The sequence below is a fragment of the Gossypium hirsutum genome, chromosome A07, assembly GCF_007990345.1.
Source record: "Gossypium hirsutum isolate 1008001.06 chromosome A07, Gossypium_hirsutum_v2.1, whole genome shotgun sequence".
NCBI classification, from domain to species: domain Eukaryota; kingdom Viridiplantae; phylum Streptophyta; class Magnoliopsida; order Malvales; family Malvaceae; genus Gossypium; species Gossypium hirsutum.
This window is the reverse complement of record NC_053430.1, coordinates 26,429,568-26,451,081: the sequence shown is the minus strand read 5'-3', so window position 1 is coordinate 26,451,081 and position 21,514 is coordinate 26,429,568. Positions and strand designations below refer to the sequence as shown.

Here is a 21,514-nt window from a genome sequence, read left to right as displayed (position 1 = left end):
TTAAATAAAAATCGATACTATTTCTGCATTTTATTTGTTTGAAAATTGTTCATTTGGTTAAATATCGATACCAGATGCAAAAGTATCGATATTTGAGTTAAAAAATGGTAAAAGCTTATATTTAAAAGTTCCACTTATGCTCAAAATTAACTGAAAACTCACCTAGCATATTAACTTTTCAATCATTTAATCAATATCCATATAATCAAACTACTTTGACAAGACATATTCAATATGACCAATGCTACCAACCACATACATACATATATGTAATACTAACAACATGGAAACCCAAATACCAACAAAATATAAAATGACAATTAAAATACAAAACTAACTTTATAACTCAAAAGACTTCCTAAGTACATGCCAAAACCAAAATAAGAATATTACCAACACTTGAGTTCAAGATTGTCGCTTGATGCTGAGTCGACGTACAAGTTGAATAATACCTAACCTGTGCATGAACAACGATAACATATGCTGAGTATAACTCAGTGGTATTTCTATATCCAATAGTAAATTATAATATAAATTATGTAATACATGAGTTAACAACAACATCAAGTACAAATTATTATTGGAAAGCTACAAGTCATAGTGCATCATTTAATGTTACAATTCTATTTACTTATAATAATTCAGTTTAACATAATTGTAACACATTTACATTTCTCCCTATAAAAATCAAATAATTTTATCACATCAATATTATATACACATTCCAGACTTAAGTCCAATATCCTCTACTCAATTTCATTTATAATCAATGCCTCAAATCCATATCATTGTTTCATCCATCATACTTATATACATATACGCAATTATATTTATATATATCACATCTCAAAACAGATTCAATTTCATATTTATATTATTATACGATATTTCCAAAACTATTCACTTTAATCCTCATCACAAATAATAAATTTGAATTAGATCAATTAAACCCTTTTTATCATTTATAGTTTACCTTATGGTCTTCCCATGCAATACAATTCATAAATGCATCAATTGAAGTTATTCAGGTTGTAAAAACACAAACCGTAAACTCTAAGTTATTCGTCAACGAACCTGTCTTTTCCCTTTTTTTTTTTAAGGAATTTGGGTCGACGTTAGCTACGGAATAAAATAAACAACATATTTCATCAGTATACATACAATTTCACATTCAATTACTAATTAATGCAATTTTTACATTTTAATCAATTTAGTCCCTAAAACCGGAACTAACATAACTTTCACATTTAATCCCGAATTTTTATACCAAATTCACTCTAAGCTAATTTTAACTCCCTATTTCTCATTTCTACCTCTAAATTTTAAAATTTTCATAATTTGGTCCCTACTGCTCAAAATCAACTATTAATTTCACAATGCAGTCATTAAAACTCTATCAAATTAGTCCCTAAAACTTTAACTAACCAACAACGTTAACATCTTCAATCTTAAGCAGTACCGAAGAATAGAACATAGGTCAACTAATTTGAGATACCAAAATTCTAAAAACATAAAAATTATAAGAAACGAATAAAATTACTGTAACGAAGCTTAAACCCTAGCAAACCCTTGCCATGCGTTTCTCTTCTTCTCCATAGTCTTTCGTGTTTCGAAAATGAAGCAATTGAAAAGAGAATTATCACCTTCTCTTTCAATCCACTACAAGTATTTTGTTTTTATTAAAATAATTCATTTTTATAACTTAAATTTTAATTTAACTTATAAAATATAATATAACATAACATATCTATATATACTATTAACCGGCCACATGTTTTCATTTTAGGGAATAATTGTTACTTTAATCCCCTTAATTAACTTTAAATTATAATCCCTTAGAAAATCGCACTTTTACCACTTATACGATTTAGTTCGTGTACTTAAATTAAATATTAATTCGACTAAATTACCTAACTGAAATTCAATTTGCCTCTAATATAACTCCGTAAATATTTAATAAAAATATTTACGAGTCTGTTTTACGGAAATGAGGTCCCGATACCTCAATTTCCAAAAATTACCAACTTTAGAACCGATACACTTGTACATTGTCTAACTTTTCAAATAATTAAAATTATTAGACCTAACCTCAATATAATATTGTAATACCCTCTTAAATATTAATAAATAATATTCACAAATTCTATCATTAGAAAACAACATTCCAAAACCATCATTTCCGACTCCACTTGCTTTTGGGTTATTACAAAAGCGGAAATGCATCTGGATTCGAGGTTTCAGATGCCGCTGCACTATCCTCCACGGGCATAGTAGGGGGTTGGAAAGGCCCTGACCCCTCTAAAATAGAAAAATTTCCATTTAAACCCCTTTAAAATTTATAAAAATTTAAATTAATAAAATAAAATTACACTTTTACCTTCTAAAAATAATAAAAAATTAATATAATCCTTTAAAAGTTATAAATATTAAAATAATAAAATTACATATTTATTATTATAAAAATATATAACTTAATTTCCAACCCTAAAAAGAATTTTCGGCCCAGCTATCCTCTTTACACGAAAGCTTTGAATTTGGGCATTAACTTCCAAGCATGAAGGAGTTTTTAATTTGGATTGATGAGCTGATATCTAATGTGGGTATGGATAGAGTCCACATGTTCAAGGCTTGGAGGGTGAATAATTTGTATATCTGGTTCTCCCACCCGCAATGCTTTTTGTTTCGAATGCCAATTTTTTTTATTGGTTTTCTGATGTCTCCATATGGTACTAATGGTTGTGAGGTTACCTAGGGATTTTATTCAGGCTTTTTGATGAATCATACAGGTTGAGAAAATTAAAACAAGCCAAATTAAAAAAAAAAAAACCAAAAAAGGGAGTTCATGTGGCAAAGGTGGGATGATAGCGATGTGATTAAAGTATAAGGACAATTATATAACGTAAATAGAGGTTTGATTTTCCATTGCAAATAAAAAGAAGGGACTAATTGCTTGTAAGGGCTTGAATTAACTGGTCAAAGGTCGATAAACAGACACACAGTATTTCTTGATTGGTCAACATGCCACGCATCAAAAAATGTAATGACATTAGGATCATGTACCAAAATGATTAATGGAAGTAAAATATAGTTACGTAATATAGGTATCACATTAGAATAAATTTCAAAGTATAGAAGTCATCTATGCCATTATCCCTTAAAAGATTATAGGTATGTTATGGATCCCTAAAGAATGATTCAAAGAATTTCAATGAAATGATTCAAAGAATTTCAATGAAAAACCATATGTAATCTCTAATTTAGCTTTGATGACACATGTAAAAATATTCAAGTTCAAATTTAATATTGCATAAATAGAATTTTATTATATCTTTATAATGATATAAATTTTAATCTATTACTTGAAATAAAAATGGCTATTTGAATTATCTTGTAAATATTCTAATTATTTTTAACAAGTATAAACCTAATAAATAGAATAATTAATTTACATATGATTAATTTTTAATCTCGAACGTCCTGGCAATAAAACTTGCATATTCTCCTTATTATAAAATGATTTTGATAATTGGAACTGGAATATTTATTGAATGATAAGACAAAAAGAGTAGGCTTGGTACTTGTGGACTATTTTCGAGTACCTGTATCAGTGTTTCTATTTTGTTGCAAAGATTCAGAATATCTTCATTCCATGCAACCAAATAATATTTCTTATGTTTGAATTTATTCGTAAGACAATCACCACGTAACTCCCAAGTAATCTAAATCAATACAAATACAATCCCAACCAACAGCATACACTGACTGGTAAGACCAGTACCAGGTTCAAAGCCTCTAATCAAAATCAACATTACCTCATCTGCACCTGAACCTGATTACACCTATGGTTGCATATTGAAATATACGCTGTAAGATTCATCTCTGATGCTCTGCAATGGTACCATAAGGTAATTCCTATTTCTCCCTTTTGCAACAAAGCTGATTGGATGGTATGCACTTAATCCGTTGTTCATTGTAAAGCTGGTTGCCTGACTGAATCCGGCCTCAGATGATGATGAGGATGAATTGCAGCTGAGCTTCATGCCAATACTAGAACTATAGTTTACACCGCTATATATGTAGCATCCCTTTTGGGTTACCGACTCCAATGACACACTATTGTCCTTTCCATCCAATCCATGAACTATGCCAAAACTAGAAGTTGCAGTATCATTGGGAGGATCAGTTACCACAAGATTATTTTCCGTTCCTTGCGGCACTAATACCATTCCTGGAAAGTCAAACGACTCAAGCATGACAGTTTTACCAATGGCTTCTTCAATGCTTGAAATTTTTTCCGAGGTGTCATCAAAGATGAGCCTGAACGTGGCACGAATAGCAGCATCAGTTCCAGCTTTAGGGAACTTCTCCATTCGGATAGATTGGTTCATGTTTGTTAAGACAAAAGTTGATTCACTAGACTCTTGGGAAAAAGTAACAAGATGATTGTTATAAGAAGCAGGAACTGGAGAAATCCAGTCCGCATCTGAACCTGTTGAGCCGGTTTTTATGTCCCAGTCACCGCTGCTATAACCGCTGAGCAGGTATGGGCCATAAAGTATTGCCCGCACGGATGCATACTCAGGTCGGTCATCTGAAATTTTATTTAAAGAAAAGAGTTCAACCTTCATGTTATTGATGGTTATTTTGCAGATTATACAAAATAAGTGAAACACATCATTTTGCATATACAGGGAACTAGGAATTCATCATCTAATGAATATACCTTTAATTTGCTCAGTTCTTATACTAATTGGCAAATTAAGTGTCAGTTTATCGCCACCACTCCATTTCACCTGTAAGAAGCTACCTGAATTGAAATGCAATGCACATAAGAAAGAATTAACATTTTAGAAAAACTGAAGATCTTATAAAAAAAGAGAGCAGCAAATTATGATTATATTCCGCACCAGGAGCTGGTAGGTCGAGATTCTGAGCATTTAGTGTTGCCTTGGCACCTTTTGACGAGGTCCAGATTGGTATCCTCAAATTCAAAGTAGATGATTGCTCCGCTCCCTGCACAAATCAGGTTCTGAATGATCTTTCCGTGTTTCCATTCCACATAAAGAGTTAAGTGCAATTAGTCATACACTTGATGAAACTGAAAAGTCTTTCTTTTTCTCTATGATGTGAAGCCTTAATAAAATATGTACAGAAGCTAATAATATAAACATTAAGTCCAACCAGAAGACAGGAGCCATGTTTGATCACTGCATTTCGCAAGTTTCTTTAATCCATATAAAATAATTTAAAAGGGAACATACATGCAATGAAGACATGCTTGGACCATGAAATGAATTTGTTGTTTCAAGTACCTCTTTCGAAGAGGAAGTCAACGTCACATGAAGGTATGGATCTGAAGAAACAACAGGATCAACTTTCTGGTTGAGCACAATTTTTCCTGATTTCCAATCTAGAGTACTTGATACATATTGGATAATGTAAAGGCTAGGGACGCTCCCTTCCTCTTCGAAATATATAGAATCTCCTAACTTGGAAAACGATTCAATTCCTGCCGAGGGAACAAGAAGGAAAACTATTACATGATGGGAAGAACTGCAGAATATGCATCTATGGCCATAATGGTCGGAGAAAAGTTCACTGCAGTTCATTTATCATGGAAGGCATAGTTAAATATGGGCAATGAACCCTAACCTGTACCATAGCAGCACCAAAACGAATTAAATGGCGTTCCCCACTTGTGGTAGCTTACAGCCTTTGAGACTCCACGACCTTGTGGTAGCATGTAAATCATCACTCCAGGTTCTGTCCCCCTTTGGATGCCTAGTACACCATTTGTGAGGGCCCGTTCATAGTAATCTGCATATGCCACTTCTTTTGTCCATCTAAATAGGTGGCGAGAGACCTGAAACCGCCAAAAAAAGGTTTTCATTTCTATATCCCCACATAAAATTGTTTTGATATTGCGATTGATCAAAATCTTTCAGGACCCCAAAATAACTAAGATCCAGCATGAAATTCATAGATTGAAAGAGCAATGGACAAACCTTGAGCATGTTATAAGTTGTGCATGATTCTTCATTCTCAGTCTGTAATGTGCTTGCCAGTCGTTTTGGATCTGACCTTCTCATAGGGAAATACAGAATCACAACAGAATAGATCAGCAATGGAAGGAACAAAAGTAATTAGATAAAGCTTCAACTATTGTTCTAAACTAAAAATTAGGAGACCAAATTGGCACCAAGTGAAAGGAAAGATTATTTGATAGAAGAACAGAAAATGCGATCTTGAAAACGACAAGTTAGTACCAGAACTCGCTGACTGATGTTCCTCCTGTTGCATAGCTATGAGAAGAATTAACAATGTCCATAAAGAATGCTGATATTGTCTGGCATCACAAAATAAGAAAAGAAGAAGAAGAAGAAGCAATTAGAATGTTTAAAGAAGTATTCAAAACCACCTTCAGTACAATTTAAATCATTAGAGAAAAGACAAGGTAGTGACGGCATTAAATCGAGAACCCCTAAACCAAAGAAAAAGAAATGCCAAGAATAATTATACAAGCCTCTCATAGCACAACAAGAAAATTACATATGCAGCAACAGCATCCAGAAATCAGTAGCGCAATGGGCAAAAATGGTGTTATATCCCCATTACTATGTTTAAGGAATTTATTCTACATTGGATGTCTTAACACAGTATTGAAATCACGTTTGTTTTCAATCAATCCCAGTTTAGGAATAAAGCATATCAAGCTATTTACCTTGTAAAGTGGATCACCGGTCACTTCATACCGCATTTGAGATCCAATAACAATAGGAATGTGCGTATTGGCATGGAACCCCGATATATCATCAGCCTATAAAACGAGGAGTTAATAATAGTACATGGTATTAAAATAACTATTTGCTTCATTGTCATATTTCTGCCTCCTGCATACTATAAGAGCGCACTTTGATCAACCAGAAACCCCTAAACGAAACTAAATCTCGCATAAATTCATTATTCAAAGTCTTGGGTCATCTTGAACATATTGCTTCTGCAACATTAGAACTTAATATGTTCCACCTGGAAGGAACTTCAGTACTCAACTTCAGAGCAATTTTTCTTGTGAAACTTTTCATCTCAAATTTCTGAACATTCTCATTCTCTGGCCCCAACACTTCCGATTTTTTTTTGGGCTAATTTTTATCAGTAGGATACATACGAAACAGTAGAATGATATATGAATCAACAGTTTTTTTAAACAAAAGAAATCTCGAAAGTTACCTGAACTGCAAGCAATCCTAGAAAACAGGGTTTGTCGAAAAGGTGAGCCAAGAACAAATGCTTTGGGTTCCCCTGCACAAAGTAAAATGAAAAACTCAATCAAATAAAATTCATAAAGTTAATCTAAGAACTCTGCAACTACACTCAGAGAGACAGTGATAAGAATTATGCCAGCTTTATCAAGTCAAAATGCTAGATAACAAGTTTTACAGCTTAGAAAATTCAAGACCTCAATCTTTTTTTTCTCCTTGTGAATAAATTTTAAGGCCTTTAGAATCACAGTTTGCACAAAGCACACACCCATCATATTAGGCAAATATCAGGCCATCATGGTGCTGCTTCTTTCACAGTCATATTTTGTTCATAATTGATTATCTAGTCATAAGCTTAGATTAGTTTGTTGGACACACATATAGCTGACAAAATGAATGCTTATGTCATACTAAGAACATTCAAAGGCTTGCTTCTCATCAAGCATTGAAAGCCCAGTAAGCTTTCCAATATTTTTTAACTATCTGAGATAGTGAGTAATTTGTCAAACATCACTAAAAAACGTGAAATGCTATGCACGGTTGTTAAACTCTTATGTTCTGAATGCTGTGCTAAATGGAAATTTCAAATTTCTTACATATGCCAGTAAACACTCAAAACAAGCAAGCCAAGACTGACAATTTAAACCACGTTGTTGAAGTAAAGAATTCAGATAGAAGCTGAAGAACTTAAACAAAATGGTTTACTCACCGTTATGGCAAACAACCTGTAGAGGACATCATTCATACCACCAGTTTCTTCATTAAGAGACAACCAATGTCTCTCCACAGTGTGCGTTCTTATCACATTCTGAACACGATTATAGAAGTATTCGACCATCCATGTTGTCATAACTAAAGCTTGAGCATCATTAGCAAATGTATATTGATCTAAGAGACCTGCCAAGATCTGTGAAAATGACCAAGTTAGAAGTTATCATACATCTCCTTAACATCAAACTGCAGAACTCGAATCTACCTTGTGAATGGTGTAGTATGGAGCCCAGACAGGTTTTATTGCTTCGAAGCGATCAAAAAGTTCCGATGGAAATGCAGAAAGATATCCTGTGCCCATTTTCTTCTGACAGGCAGAAAGCGCAGACACAACGGCTGACATCTTCTCTTTGAGAGTGTCATTGTGAGTGCTAGCCCACATCTGAGCTGTTGCACTCAAGTAATGCCCTTCAAGATACGAAAGGTAATTTTAGATTATAAATTTACAATCAATGATCAAAAAGCAAAAATAAAAGTTGAGAGGTGTAACTTGCTTCAAGCACATTAAAGTTTCATCGACACCCATGTATAAAACAAAAGCAAGGTAGCAGGAGAATCTAAACATTTTTGCAACTAACATGGCAGGGAACTTGAATAGAATCTATCCACAATAGTTACAAAATGGAAGAAATCTAACTTCAGACAGAACTGAGAATTAAAATATTACAAAGTCCTCTCAAAATGCCATAGCAGATATATTAAAAAGAAAAGAAATCTTTACTTGACCAACAAAGCAACGCTTCATAGATCATGTCAATTAATGTTTGATCTTGAACGGCTTATAAATGGTTATATAACCTGAATTAACTTTTAAGGTCCCAACAAAGTTTCTACTTGCGATTTAGCAGGGGTGGTAGACTAGTGAACCATATAAATAAATGGATCAATGGAGAGATTATCAGACTGTCAAGTGAAATTTGGAACTAACATATCGGATTGTAGTATCATGAATTTCTTTGGCTGCAATGGATACCTAAAGGTATGAATAGAGTAGAATTAATGCTTTTACTAAGTATGCTCAAAGGCTAGAAAAGGAGCAAGTGATGTATATGGATTAGATGCTATGTTGCTCCGACTTCATTTTTGTTTAAGTACTCGTGTCCAACACATGGGAATGGTATGTGATCTCCGAGAATTCATACATGAAGAAACTTAAAAATGTCTGACCATACCCGTGTTGGACTTATAGCCGTATCAAACACTCGCATTCGACTATGAGAAACATAGATCAGGCCAGAATTCTTTCCAGTCAAGATTAAGGGGCTCCTTTAGACAAGAGAGAAGAGTAATAAAACAGAAGTTGAATGAGCAAAGGTTATAGAGAATCCCCTTCTAAATGAGCAAAAAGTAGTTGAATTAAATGTTTCCGCATCAGAATAACATAATTTAATAATAAATTACAATGGCATGCAAAAAGACAGTAAATTAATAGCTTTTTTGACAGCATGGAAATGGAAGCAAAGCAATGATTACCGACAAAATGACCACGGAGCTCAATATCTGGGGCTTCCCACCCTCCATATGGCTTCCCAGGCGTTGGCAAATTTGCAGTTTTCCTAAAACTCCAAACCAAATTATCCACATCCAGCATCAATAAATACTTCAAGTTGGTCTCTTGTGCTCTTCCTTGAATCGAATCTGAATCCAATCTAACGTCATGCAGAGATATCTCCTTCAAGAAATCTCCACCCACCTTGAAACTACCAGGATTCTTCATTTTCTTATACATCATTGACCAACTCAGTTCATCAGCTTCTTGTCTTAAGATTTTCCTTGGTAATAAATCAGACCAAGCGGAGTCATCAGTTGGGATCAAGTGGTAATGAGCAAACATCTCTTGTTTCCATGTCTCGTTATGTGATTTCAACAGTTGGTAACGAAAAGTATGCGATGAAAGTTGAGTTGGAGTGTTGGTACACTCCTTGCTCAAAACACTCCCAATTACGGATAAAATAGCTAATACTTGAAACAGAGTAGAACCCTTCATTTTTCTTTCAACGAAAACTTCAAAGAAAAAAAAAACCAAATATTTCTATAGAATTAAATTAAAGATGGTAGCGAAACTGAGACAAGGATCAAAGAAGTTCTCCAAGAACACCAATGAACATTATCCAAAACCCAGAAAGGACAACCAAAAAAATGTATTGAATTGAATATTCCCAACACAGTAAAAATCATTAAGACCCCATTAGAATAATAATAATTTTATATAGGTTGCAACTTTATTAACAAATTACCCAGAAACCTAAAAAGAAGCAGCTAAGACCCCAACTTCAAGCTAAGAAGGATAGAAGAAAAGAATTATAGTAGGAATAGTTTAAAGCATAGCGCAACATGTGACTCCCGATTCTCTTCATTTATACAAAAAAAAAGAAAAGAAACAGAGCAGAGAACCCCAAGCATTCAAACAAAGTTAGAAAGACATCTCGTGAAAGGTAAGAAATGTTTTTATCTTTTTTTATGCTTTAAAATTGGATAAAAAATAATTGAAATACAAAGATTTTTTATAGGGGGAAGAGTCAGAGAATTATCACGGGTAATAAGTCATTTTCCAAGGGGGTTTGGTTTGTCGACTGAGTCAGACACAGAGACAGAATCGGCATTTCTAGTTTTACAGTGAAAGAGAATCACGAAGCAAAGTAAAGGAGAATCTCCGTGATCTTAAGTGAAACCCATCCATTTATTTCAACTGCCTTCGCTTAAAAGTCAGGATTTTTTAGGTCTAATTATGGTTTTAGTCCTTTACTATGTTGAATTTCAAATTTAATCTTATTCTATACTGGTAGATCCAACTTGATGACGTTATTAATTGTTCTTTTATGGTTATTGGTGCACTTAAGGCAGCTAGAAAATTTAGTTAGAATTTAAACATATTCATTTAATAATTAACAACTGTTTAAGATTATTTTTCCTACCAACAATCTCTTAATCCAATAGTAAGAGTATAATGTTGTAGAAATAATTTCATTAAAGTATACAAATTAAATCTAAAACATTTGAAGGAGGATTACAATAAGAATTATGCCTTTTTGTTTTTTCGCTTTCTCTAGTTTTTGTTACCATAATTCTGTGCCATCCATGCGTTTTTTAAGGCTTAATTGCCACGTTGAGTCTGGGTTAAACTTGTTATTCAACATTTAAATTAATTTAACAACAACAATCATTTTAAATGTATTATTTAAAAATAAATAAATTTTATTGTCTACGTGTAAATACTTAAATACTGTTTTTAATGCAATAGAATGTAAGTTTGTATGTTGAAGTGAATTATCTTTTTATTTATGAATGGATTAAGAGATTATACTTAATTTTAGGTGTTGTATAAAAAATTTAATCTATTTTAATCATTTAAACTTGCTTGTAAACTTTTTTTTCTTTTTACCGATATTATACCAATAATATCCCTTAATTGGAGATGGAATCCATTCCAAGGCTGACATATTATTGTTGTAATTGGTTTTTTAACTTTTTAACAACTTTTTAATGTTTGACTGGGATTAAATTTTTGAATCAAGATGTTTTCAAAATTTGAAAAATCTGTAAAATTTGTAGAACGTAATTTTTTATAAATTAAAAATTAAATTATATCCGATTACCAGAACAAACCAATCATTGAAATATTGAAGAGAAAAAGAACATCTATTTTGAAATAAATAAATAAATAATAAATCAAGTTAGTGATTTATAGATATCGAAGAAAGAGAAAATATATCGTATAAGTTAATAAAGTCGTGATTTTTTTTTTAAATCATGGAGTTAAACACAATTTGGCACTATTCTTTTTTAGATCCCTTCAAGCTTGGGATTCTATTTGTTTTCTCATCCTCTACTTGTTTTATTTTTTATTTTTTGGTAAAACAATTTTCAAGTTATTTAATTTGAGGTTCCTTCTATTATTTGAAATTAAAAATTCTAATAAAAAATTGACATCTGACATCCTACAAAGTAATATTTAAAGTACCCAAATAGACATTTTCAAAGTGGATATACCATATCAAATGATATAACAAAATACAGGGACCAAATATGGTATTATTCATTTTTCTTTTTGGGCTTTCTTTTCTTCACTCCAAATCACACGTGCCAAATCATTAGAGAGAGAGAGAGAGAGAGAGAGAGAGAGAGAGAGAGAGAGAGAGAGAGAGAGAGAGCTAGCTGTAAACAGAAAGGGGCAGCCAAATATTAAACGGTGCCGTAAATGTGTGTTGGTTTGTTATAGAATCTTTGTTGGACCATCACTATTTGTGCTTTGACAATATTTAGTAATTACTGAATGGAGATCACATGTTCCGGCGCGAATAATGTTAAGTATCTTAATTAAATCAAAATTTTTATTTTTATCAAATAATGGTTTGCATGAGGAAACTAAACTATATTCTTTCTATTTTGGTTTCTCAATTATAAAAAATTTTCAATTTTCAATTTTTGAATTTTGAATTCTTCTTTAATTATGCTTCAGTTATATAGTTAACCAAAAGATAATACATTCTCTTAAAATTAATATAATGGTGAATTTAATTCTTAATGTTTATATATTTTTTAATTTGGTTTAAATTTTAAAAAAGTTAGCTTTAAATGTTTATACATATGGTCAATTTGATATGAGTTATTTGTACCAAACATCCCTAAACTACAAACCTAATTATAAATTAGTCTTCAAACTTTAAAATATTCTAAATATATTTCTAAACTATTAAGGTTATATCAATCAAGTCCTTCTATTACTAAAACCGCTAATTTAACTGTTAAATGACACATTAGATCTTATGTTTCTTAATTTAAAATGAAAATATAAAGAAAACTAAAACGTTAAAATGAAAAAAAAGAAGAAGAGAAAAGTTAAAATGAAAAATAAAAAACTAAAACATTGTTGCATAACTTTGCTTATAGTTTTTATTGTTTTTAAACGAAATTAATTTTTACTTTTAAAAATTATGCTACAACATTTCAATTTTCTTTTAAATTTTTTTCACTTAATATTTTTTTATTTTAATATTTTATTTTTCTTTAAAATTTTTATTTTAAATTATTCATATAAGATCTAACGTGTTACTTAAGTTAAATTAACGGTTTTAGTAACCATGAGACCTAATTGATTTAACCTTGATAGTTTGTGGATATAATTAAAACGCTTACAAGTTTAAGGACCAATTTAGAATCAATGTCATAATTTAGAGACGTCTAGTGAATTAACTCATTTGGTATTGATTCTAAAAGAATACAAATTTTAAAAATAAAAAACAACATAAAATCATTAAAAACAAAATTTTTAAAAATTATAAAATATTAAAAACTACATAAAAAATTAAAATAATCAAAAAATGCATAAAAATTCTAAATAATAAATAAATGACAAGAATAGGGTAATCCCTTTCAATCTTATTCATAGATCTCAAGAGTATACATAATATTTATACTGCAGTAGTCACATAGGAATAAGAAATATATATAATATGTTCCTAAATATATGAAAACATATATAATATATTCCTAAATATATGCCAAAAAGATATGTAATATATTTTAATATTCCTAAAAGATAATATCCCATAATAATATCCTAACACTCCTCAAGTTGGAGCTTACAGATCATAAATGCCCAACTTGCTCAGAAGGTATTCAAATTTTATTTTGTCAAGTGCCTTTAAAAAAATGTTAGCCAACTAAACGGAGGTTGGAACATAAGAAGGAGCAATCAACCCATCCTAGATTGCATCCCTAACAAAGTGATAATCCACTTCAGTTGCAATATGCAACGCAGATTAATTATGGCTTCAAGAGCATTGTTCCTCTTTGTCAGCTTATTCCTAGTGGAATTGAGGCCCCTTCCATTCTAACCACATTAGTCTTGTGAGACTCCAACATAAAGTCCCTAAGTTGATCCCTCATTGAATCAAACTCATTAGTGTATCCTTTAACCTCTTCGAACCTCTCTCTCACGTCCCCCGTAGGCCCCTCAAGATTGACCATTCGTTCTTCTAAAGCCATCACCATGTCCATTGACCGACTCGTAGTGGTGGTGGAAAAAGAGAATCGTCGCCAACCATTGAGAACAATAAAAAAAATGTGTGTTACAACACCAAGTTTAGACAAGGCCCTCAAAAAATATTATTAAATCGAGAGAAAGGTCATCAGAAAACAATGAATGAGAAGAATAAAGAAAGAAAAGGTTGGTAGAAGGGACAAAAAGGCAAGCGATAGCCAACTTAAAGGCTGACACCGCCGCGCCGCCAAGCAAAACAAAAGATAATAAGCAAACGACTTGAAGAAGAAAATAAATAAATAAATAAATAAAAGGGAAACTAAGCTCTTGATACCATGACAAGAATAGGGTAATCCCCTTTCAATCTTATTCATAGACATTTAGAGTACATATAATATTTATACTGCAATAGTCACGTGAGAATAGGAAAGATATATAATATATTCCTAAATATATGGAAAGATATATAATATATGCCTAAATATATGCCTAAAATATATACAATATATTTATATATTCTTAAAAGATAATATATTGAACATAACAAAATAGTAGACTAAAGAATAAGAATAATACATGCACGGATGGGGTGAAATTTATTAAATTTCATTCACCGAAGCTACCAATTTTCAAATTTGGGAAATCATCATACTTGGGACAACTTTTTGGATGGGATCCAGGTATTTATTGGTTAAGATGTCCTCATAGCATTCAAAGATCTATTTCTTAACTTCAAAATGTTCTTTGAATCACTCGATTTTAAGTTCGGGAACTCAATTTATGATCATTTTAGTGAAGACTACGCAAGTAGAATATCCGGACGGGATTATGACGAGAATTATGAATTTCGGGCTTTTAATTCGAGTTTAAATCATATTGGGTTCGGGTTTTAAGCTTAATTTTTATTATATATAATCTCAATATTGTATTTATCAGCTCTTATTATTTTATTATTTTATTATTCTAAAATTTATTATTATTATTAAGTATTTTAAGTTATTTAGGAGTTTTATGTAAACAAGAAAGTTTAGTTTAAAACAATTTTTTTTAGATTAATTAGAGTCCTAGTATACTTAAGAGTTTTATTTAGATTTATTTAGCTAGCCTATATAAATGCTTCTTCATTGTTCATTAAGGAGACAATTGTTTTCATTAGTAAAGTTTTCAACTTTGGGAGTTTGTTTCTTGTGTAAGATTTCTTTCTTGTGATTGTTAGAAGTTGTTGTCTTCTCGATTTTCTTCAAGGAGCCGTAAGAATTCATTCTTCACCCTCTAATTTGCCAAGGACTATTTTTTAGAAGGTTGATTAGTGTTATTAATTGAATTTGTTGGGATTTGTATATCAAAGGGTTTAATTGGACATTTATCCTTTTATCCATCATAGCCATCGATTTATTCAATCCATCCTCCACTTTTAAATTTCATCTATTTATTTATATATTTTTATTTTTATTTTTCTTTGTCATCAAATTTCTTGTTTTACTGTTTTTGACTTCTTTATTACTAAATTAATTTATTCCTACTTTTCAGATCAAATCTAAATCTTTCCTTCTTGAGTCAAACAACTTGAATTCGATCCGCTTCCTTCTCATTCCATATAAAAGAAAAGTAAATACACATAAAAAATTAGACCTAAGCTTAATCCATGCTTCAATTTCTTTAGGTTGCTAGAATTTTTGGGAAGAATTTTTTTTTTAGAAATAGGAAGGAGAAGAGAACCGTAACTGCTATTGCATTTCAGCTACTCTTTATAATATTGGATATTAGTTTTAATCCTAGTAAGTTGGTTTGATTTTTTTTAAAAAAATCATAAGATGCCCACCCATAGGAATGGAGCACTTTACATGACCAGTTATTTACCATTTCAATTTCAACTATTCATGTTATATATACCAATTTACACACTATCATAATTGGCAAATCAATATAACATATCATGTTTTACTTTTTACTAACAACCCTCCAGACTTGTATAAATCGGTTTGCATGGTCTTTCAAATTTTGTCTTTAGTCACCTTTCACATATATGCACATGTAGTACAATTTCATATCATCATTTCAATTCAAATATTATTTATCAAGTTCGTGCTTTATAATCTCTTTTAACCAAACAAGAACTCAGAGCAGATACACGGATCAGCCGACCATTACACCTATTTAGCATTCAGGACTCATCAGATCGTAAGGTGTGCAAAATTTGGGTAAAACCGAAAAAATTCGGTTAACCGACTCGGTCAGTCGGTCGGTTAACCGAATTAATTCAGTTGGGGGTCGGTTAATAATTTTTTGAGTTTTCGGTTAACGGTTAATTCGGTTCGAAATCGGTCGGTTAACCAAAAAAATTAATAAATAAAATTATAATAAATAAATAGCCCACAATTCACTCAAACCCAATCCAACATAAACCCAAATACCCAATCTAATAAATATTAACCCAAGCACCCAACCCAACCCAATCATAAAAATTAAAAATAATTTAATAAATAAAAATAAAAATCTAAAACTAAAAATAAAAAAAAACTTATAATTTTATACAAATAATTCGGTTAATTCGGTTAATTTGGGTAATTCGGGTAATTTAGTTAATTCGATTAATTTGGTTAATTCGGTTAATTTTATACTTATTTTAACCAAAAATTAAAAAACATATAATTTTTGGTTAATTCAGTTAACCAACCGAATTAACCGAAAAATTTTCGGTTCGATTAATTTTTTTGAAAAAAATTCGGTTCGGTTAACGGTTAAAAATTTTGAAAGGTCGGTTAATTCAGTTAATATTATTTCGGGTCGGTTAACCGATTGAACACCCCTATCAGATTGTTCGAAGTATAATTTTTCCCAATGATCATTGATTTAACCGAAGTAAAATGTGCGTACGTCTAGCACTCATCGGAACATCCAAAGTAATTTGCACCCAACACTAGTCGATATATAACCGAAGTATAACCCATACACAAACAATCCTATGACGAAGTATAACCCATACACAAACAATCCTATGACATGCCAACTATAACTGAGTCTAAGGGTAATCAATGAATCAATCCATATATGTTCAATATCACATATCATAATAATCTTCGTTGTAACAGCCCATTTTTTATAAAATTGGAACAGTGGTTTCGGGACCACATATTCAAGTCTAAAAAGAAAACAATTATTTTAATACTATTTTATGATCTACAATATTGATAACAATATTGTGTGAAATGTTTAATTTGATAAAGGACCAATTTGCACAAAGTGCAAAAGTTGAGCTCTAATAGCTATAGGGATTAAATAGCTATAGGACTTTAAATTTGAGGTCCTTATATGATAATTAGACCATTAAAAATGCTTAGTTGTTAAGGATGATGATTCATCCATGAAAAAAAAAATAAAGAAAAGGATGAAATTGGAAAGATGAAAAATAAAAGGTGATAAATTAATTAAATAAAAAAATATCATCATTTTATGTCGTCTTCTTTTCCAAAATGCATGGAAACCCTAGGAAAGAGAAAGCAAGCTTTCTTGGCTAATTGGGTAAGTATTCAAGTCTTGTTTTTAGTAATTTTTATATTTTTGAGACTGGGATAACCTAATCTAGCTATTTTGGGGATTAATTTGTAAAGTTATCAAAGTATGAAAATTTTTACATGGATGAATATACTGAAATTTTGAAATTTATGGTAGAAAATGAAAGATTGTTGATAGAAAAACAACTTTTACAAAGTGAATTTTGATGAAAACATGATTTAGGGACTAAATTGAAAAATTGTAAAATTCATGGAAAAATTCTAAATTTTATGAAATACATGTGCTGTAAATGTTACATGTAAAAATTTTCTAGGCTTGGAACAAGGATTAAATTGCATGAATTTCATTTTTCGAGCTTAGGGACGAAATCGTCATTAATTAAAAGTTTAGGGGCAAAATGGTGATTTTTCCTAAGATGTAAATTGGACTGAATTGTGTTTAAATTGTATTAAATTGATGTTAAATTTACTCATATAGATCTAGATAGACCAAATTCGAAGCTAGAACGAAGAAAAGAGAAAAATATCGGATTAGTAGATTTTACGTACACGAACATTTGTAGAGGTAAGTTCGTGTAACTAAATTGTGTATATTTATATGCTTGAATTAAATGTTGTGTTTGTGAATTGTATAAATGTCATATATATATGACATTGAAAACATATCCGACAAAGCCCAATAAGTGATAATACCTGAAATAAATGATAATGTCCAATAAATGATAAATGATAAAAATGATATTTTTATGCTTGAAATTAATGTGGAATGGATTTATTTGAATTATATGAATATTATAAATGTATAAAATAATCACATGCCTGATAATACCTGAAAAATGTTAAATCCCGTTTGAATAAATGAAAGTTGATGGATACAGTATTTTCCGTATTAATATTAAGGTCTTGTATATGTTGTAGACGGGATTTAGCTCGGATGAGTAATCCCAATATAGCCCTCTCGAGCATCCTGTTATATAGTTCCTGCAAGCATCCTGATCGGTAGTGATTTAGCATGTGTTGCGCACTACCGCAGCTCTTTGTGAGCGTCCTATTACATGATTCAATCGGTTGTGATCCAGCATATAATGTGGACACAAATGCAGCTCTACATGAGCATCCTGATATGAGCTCTTAAAAGTTTCCTGACATGACTTACTTGAACTTCCTATTACCCTATTCGGTGCTACCTGATATTATCTCTTCGGAGATATCTGGTAAGCTCTATAAGCTTCCTGAGTTAAACTCTTATGGGTTTCCTGATTAGCCCGGATAAGTGTCTTGTTACATGGTTACATGACTCATCTGAGCATCCTGACATGCGGCTCGAGAGTGTGCTCCAAGGTTATGTACCATAATGGGTGCCTCTGAATATGAATTAACGGATCCTGATTTGTACACCTCGAGTGTACTACTTGTGTATCCATTAATATTTCAGATAAATTCAATGAGAAAAATCCTGACATGAGAAGATATGAATAAGAAATGAGTTGTTACACCTGCTTGAAATACATGAAAATGATGATACATGATAATTGATATATGAAAACATAAGATGATGTTATTTGTACATGGAATTTATTTGATGAATATGTTCATCCTTGATTATAGATTTGTACACCTTGAGTGTACTACTCGTGTGACATTGATATTTAGAATGATATGAGTAAAGTTCTGATATGAAATAATCTAAACTCGAGATGAATTATTATGAAAATATACTTGTAATATAAAGATATAATTTATACATGTTAAATGAATATGTGATGTGGAAAGCATATATGTCTGGAAATCTGATTGGTGTGGAACCCATATATGTTTTTTGATGATATTGTGGAATGTATGACTAATAAGGGCAATGAGGATATGTGTTGGGCTTGAGATCAAATTGATTGAATGTGCCTTACATATTTATCTTAAAATAGAATAAATGGTATGTTAAGTACCATGTTATACGAACATACTAAGTATTATATGCTTACTTAGTTTTATTTCTCTATTTTATAGTATATCGAAAGCTTGTTGAATTGGAAGCTTGGCGGAGATCACTCACACTATCCATCAGCCCATTTTGGTAGATATGGTAAATCAGTTTTGGTTATAATGGCATGTATAGGTTAATTGGTCATATTGGCATGTAAATGGTTTATTGTAATCTATCCATTGGAATGGCTAGTAAAGATTTGTTTTGGCAAAATTTTAAAGTTATACCATGATGAATATCCATGTGTTTAGTGTGATTGATTAAATTATGTTAACACGTATGTTCACAAAAGGGTAAGATTATAAACATGAATGCATGTAATGATGTACCATGTTAGATGTTAGAATTAACTTAGTTATAATGCTTGAATTGGTTGGTATATGAATGTAAGTTTTGGTGTAGATTATTGGCAAAGTTTTGGGTGAGAAATAAAGCTAGAAATGACTTTATTTTGTCCACACGGGTAGACACACGGGTGTGTGTCTTGATCGTGTGTGACACACGGCCTGATACATGGGGCATGTGGTTAGGTCGTGTGTCCCCTGCATCTTAAATTTGAGAAAAAAATGCTCAAAATTGAGCACACGAGTAGAGACACGGGCATATGTCTTAGTCGTGTGTGCTACACGGCCCAGAACTTAGGCATGTGTCTTGGCCGTGTGAAACCTGCACCTAATTTTGAAAAATTAAATTAACCACATGGCCTAGCATACAGGCGTATGGTTGGCCATGTGGAACAAGTCAGAGAGCTACATGGAGTTGAACACGACCAGCAGCACAGGTATGTACTAGGGTCACACGGGCGTGTCCCTTGACCACACGGGTGTGTGTGCCCTGCATCTAGGAAAATTTTAGAAATTTTTCAAAAAATTCCCTGAGTTCTCGATTTAGTCCCGACTCAATTCTAATACTCATATTCAGCCTCGATGGTCCATTTAAGGGGAGTTATGAATAATCTCGGAAAATGAATAGTAATTTACGTGAAATATCTGTAAATTTTCTGAAAACTCTAGTAATGCTCGTAACTCTATTCCGGCGACGGACACAGTTAAGGGGTGTTACATTTGTAATTTTATATGTCAAATTAGGCTTTCCCGTTATACTTAAGGAGCTTGTTTTCAAGAAAATTAGCGTCTTTTTTGTATTTTAGCATAGTTTTTAGATTTTCGATTAAATAAGTGTAAATGCCTCTTTTTACTCATTTTGAGACCCAAATTGGCCAATTGTTCCATTGAGGACCTTAACGTCTGATTGAGTGATGTAGGTACTCGACAATGGCCAGAAATTATGTGGAAACATCTTTGAAAAAGAGGTATCATGACATCGTGGCATGGATATCGTGACACCTCCCACAGGCTTAAGATAAAGACCACCTACAGTGGTATCGCGATAATCACTTTGGGTATCGCGATATCCACCTTTTAAGGGGCACCTCATTTCAAGACTGATTCCAATGTCGTGATATCCTATCCTAGGTCTCTCAATATCAACATCGTAAATGGGACAAAAAATGACGTTAGTGTAGTCTTTGTCCAACCGAGGCACTTATCAGATAAGGCCCATTCAAGGGTATTTTGATAAAAAATGGGGTCAGATTTTGTTTCTAAAAACAACTAATTTTAGTTGAGGAGAGGAGGACATATATTTTTCTCTTTAGTTTTCTCTTCATCTATTCTAGGGTTTCATAATTTTAGCCTTTTCCTTAGTTGTATATTTAATCTTTCTACAATTTTCTTCTTGTTCTTATTAATCTTTAAGTTAGTTAAGTTAGTTAACACTGTATCTAGGGTTTATTTGCACTTTTAGTCCATTTTATTTGCTTGTAATCACAGTTTATTCTTTAGCTTAATGTTATTTCAGTTTCTTTTAGTTTAATCTGTTACAGACTCTCACTTTTGTGTTTCTTATTCTTCAGTTTACTGTTGAATGCTCATCGTTACTTTCCTTTTTAGTTTTCTAAATTAAAAATCCAAACTTTCATCTTTTTCTCAAGTTTTATGTTAAT

At 31.7% G+C, this 21,514-nt stretch overlaps 1 protein-coding gene across 1 annotated transcript; it reads right to left on the bottom strand.

Annotated features, from left to right (window-relative positions):
• Nucleotides 1-3,645: 3,645 nt before the first annotated feature.
• On the bottom strand, nucleotides 3,646-10,704 carry LOC107953094 (uncharacterized). The gene is made up of 12 exons (XM_016888316.2): nucleotides 9,504-10,704; nucleotides 8,236-8,438; nucleotides 7,969-8,166; nucleotides 7,228-7,299; nucleotides 6,722-6,817; nucleotides 6,267-6,346; nucleotides 6,006-6,081; nucleotides 5,653-5,863; nucleotides 5,313-5,509; nucleotides 4,908-5,013; nucleotides 4,724-4,807; nucleotides 3,646-4,591 (listed from the first exon to the last, which is right to left on the bottom strand). Exons 1-12 carry the CDS (start codon nucleotides 10,015-10,017, stop codon nucleotides 3,840-3,842), a joined length of 2,589 nt encoding a protein of 862 aa, XP_016743805.1. The 5' UTR covers nucleotides 10,018-10,704; the 3' UTR covers nucleotides 3,646-3,839.
• Nucleotides 10,705-21,514: the final 10,810 nt, after the last annotated feature.

Coding starts and splice junctions, on each gene's coding strand:
- LOC107953094 (XM_016888316.2), bottom strand. CDS start 10,017: ATGAAGGGTTCTACTCTGTTTCAAGTATTAGCTATTTTATCCGTAATT. Junction 7,300..7,968: donor ACAGGTTGTTTGCCATAACG/GTGAGTAAACCA, acceptor TACTTTGTGCAG/GGGAACCCAAAGCATTTGTT. Junction 4,592..4,723: donor AAGAACTGAGCAAATTAAAG/GTATATTCATTA, acceptor ATAAAATTTCAG/ATGACCGACCTGAGTATGCA.